The 3,193-nt window shown below is 28.2% G+C and overlaps 1 protein-coding gene across 1 annotated transcript; it reads left to right on the forward strand.

Moving 5' to 3' along the window:
• Positions 1 to 1,598: 1,598 nt before the first annotated feature.
• On the forward strand, positions 1,599 to 2,674 carry LOC115698674 (uncharacterized). Its single transcript, XM_030625811.2, has one exon. The coding sequence runs from the start codon at positions 1,793 to 1,795 to the stop codon at positions 2,627 to 2,629; it is 837 nt and encodes a 278-aa protein (XP_030481671.2). The 5' UTR covers positions 1,599 to 1,792; the 3' UTR covers positions 2,630 to 2,674.
• Positions 2,675 to 3,193: the final 519 nt, after the last annotated feature.

A 3,193-nucleotide genomic window follows, 5' to 3' on the forward strand; every position in this document is an offset into this window, starting at 1 on the left:
GGGAATTTTTAACGGCCAAAAAAGTTCAGAGGACATAATTTGGTATATGTAAAAATTCGGGGAGAAAAAGTACTAATTAGCCTAAATATAATTATTTAATAAAAATTGTTAGTTTAACCATTTTTTAGTTGAAATTAATTGTTAAAATTAATACTATTAAATTAATTAATTAATTTTTTCCTTTTTTTAGAAAAAAAAATAATTTTAAATATCTAAATTTAAATTATTTATTAAAATATAACTTAGAAAATTATTTTTTATATAAATCTTAATTTAAATTTAAATAAAATATTATTTTAATTAATTAATCATATTTCTTTCTTATACTAAATGTGACTATTTAACGAAAATTATTGGTTTCACAATTATTTTATTATTATTATTTTTCCGTTAAAGTTAACAGTTAAAACTAACAACATTAAATCAATCAATTAATTATTTTTTTTGAAAAAAAAATAATTTTAAATATCTAAATTTAATTTATTTATTAAAATATAACTTAAATAATAATTTTTTTTAAATAAATCTTAATGTAAATTTAGCTAAGACGTTAATTTAACTAATTAATCATTCTTCTTTGTTATATTAAATGTGTTTATCTAACGGAAATTATTAGTTTAACATTTTTTATTAAAGTTAACGATTAAGACTAAGACTGTTAAATCAATCAATTATACATTTTTTTTAAGAACAAAAATAGTTTTAAATGTCTAAATATAATTTATTTATTAAAATATAACTTAAATAATTTTTTTGTATAAATCTTAATTTAAATTTGAATTAGATGTTAATTAAATTAATTAATCATACTCTATAACAAATTTATTAGTTATATTATAAGAAGTTGTATTAGATTTAATTATTATTATTATTAAATATTTAAATTAATAATTAAATTATAACAACTCTAATACAACTCTAAGCAAACATTCATTGCATGTTCCTAATAACTAATTATATATAGCATCTATGGAATTACTTTTTTAATTTCTCCAAATAGAAAAAACATTAAATCATTAAAAAAAGATATATTTATTTTATAATATAGTACAACTCATTATCAAATCTCACTTATTTTATCATTATATAAAATTATTAATTAATTATAAGGTCACCTAATAATAGTGCTAGACACCCTCACCTTATTTTATACATGTATCTATTAATTATATATCACATTCTTTAAAAAAAAAAAATGGAAACGACAACAAAAATAGTGACCATCTTGAACGACACTAGGAAAATAGTCATGACACTCCTGATATTAGTGTTTTAATTAGTCTCATATGAAAAATATTTTAGAATACTTAACTATTAATTAATTGTAAAGAAATTATCCGAGTCCACTCGAACGTGGATGCTATATATTTCTTTTTAGCAACATATAGACAATATATAATATATAATGTGACATGATATATACATATAAATTTTGCCCGACATCCTTTTTGAGACGCATATTCGTGGGTGTCCTTCCAATAATTGTTATGATATACATTCTGCTCATGTAAGCAATATAAGCCCTCATTAATAATATTCTCTTCTCTCCTTATGAATACTACTGTTTTATACACTTGGTTCCTTTTATATTAATTGGCCCCACACTCACTCTCTCCTCAATTAATCCATTCTTCTCAATCTCAACTTCCTCCTCTTCCTATAAAAACCCCTTCTCCCTACACTCCACTCTTCACGCTCCACTTTCACATATACATATATATAATCACTCCAACACAAAAATATACACAAAACTCATATATATATATATATATATTAAAAAATTATATTAACTATGCTTCCAGGAGAGTTCACAGGGCTCTACTATCTCCCAGTCTCACCTGATGATCATCATCACCAAAACCCTATCAGCCTCCCAATACAACCAAACTTCAACAACGTCAACATCATCTCTCCTAATTGTACCTCTAACAACGTCATGGACCCAATTTTCCATCTCAACTCACAATTCTTGAACGCCAATTTACCAAACTACCCTCCTCCTCAAACGACGTCGTCCGCCACTACTCTCAGCAACAACTCCACCACCTCCGACGAAGCAGAGGAGATGAACTACCATAATAACAACAGCGAACAGCTGAGGATCGTCATCGACGAGCGGAGGCAGCGGCGGATGATATCGAACCGGGAGTCGGCTAGGCGGTCCAGGATGAGGAAGCAGAAGCACCTGGACGAGCTGTGGTCCCAGGTGGTTCGTCTCCGCACCGAGAACCATAACCTAATCGATAAGCTCAACAACATGTCCGAGTCCCACGACCGAGTCTTACAGGAGAACTCTCGTCTCAAAGAAGAAGCCTCTGACCTTCGTCAAATGTTGACTGCTCTCCAGATCGGAAGTCCTAACAATTACAACGACGCCGTTTTGAGAACTACTTCTATTCATGATCAAGACGACGACGACGATAACGGTGGTGATCATGACGATGATCACCATAATCTTGATCATGAGGGTATGGTGGATCGTAATAATAATAATAATGATCTTAACCGTAATCACAATCATCGTCACCATCACAACAATAATGAGATTAAACTTCCCTGCAACGCGGCTCATCTTAGAGCTGAGATCTCCTCCACTAATATTGCTACTTCGGTTGATTTGCTTCATTGAGATAATAATATATAATAATAATAATAACAAGAACTTAAGAAGGGTTAATATTATTAAATGCTTTTTAGTCTTCTTCTTTTATATATATGGAATATTATATATAATATATATATATATGTATGGTGGTTTTTATGATCATGGTCAGTTTTTAATTTTGTGTTGTATAATATATGAGATCTGATCGAGTTCGGAGTTGGGCCTAGCTAGCTCTCGGGTCGTCATACCGGAATAACTTTTTTTTACACGATCATATAAATCCCTATTAATTAAATAACTTTATATCTTATTAGTTTCGTTTCATGTCATATATTTACGACGTTAGTTTGAATTTTGCAGAACTAAATCTCCTTAATTAATAATTATAAATTTATCGTTCCGGCCAACGCTACAGTACTATTAATAATATATATCATTATATTAATTTAATGGTTATAATTTAGTCTTAGATCTTCTCGCCGCATATGTATTTGTTACAGCATCATAATAAAAAATGAGATTATTTTGCAGGAAATATAACCAATGAATGAAAAGATTAAGTTAACCAAAACTAAATCATTCTATTCT

This window comes from Cannabis sativa, chromosome 8, assembly GCF_029168945.1.
Source record: "Cannabis sativa cultivar Pink pepper isolate KNU-18-1 chromosome 8, ASM2916894v1, whole genome shotgun sequence".
Lineage (NCBI taxonomy): Eukaryota > Viridiplantae > Streptophyta > Magnoliopsida > Rosales > Cannabaceae > Cannabis > Cannabis sativa.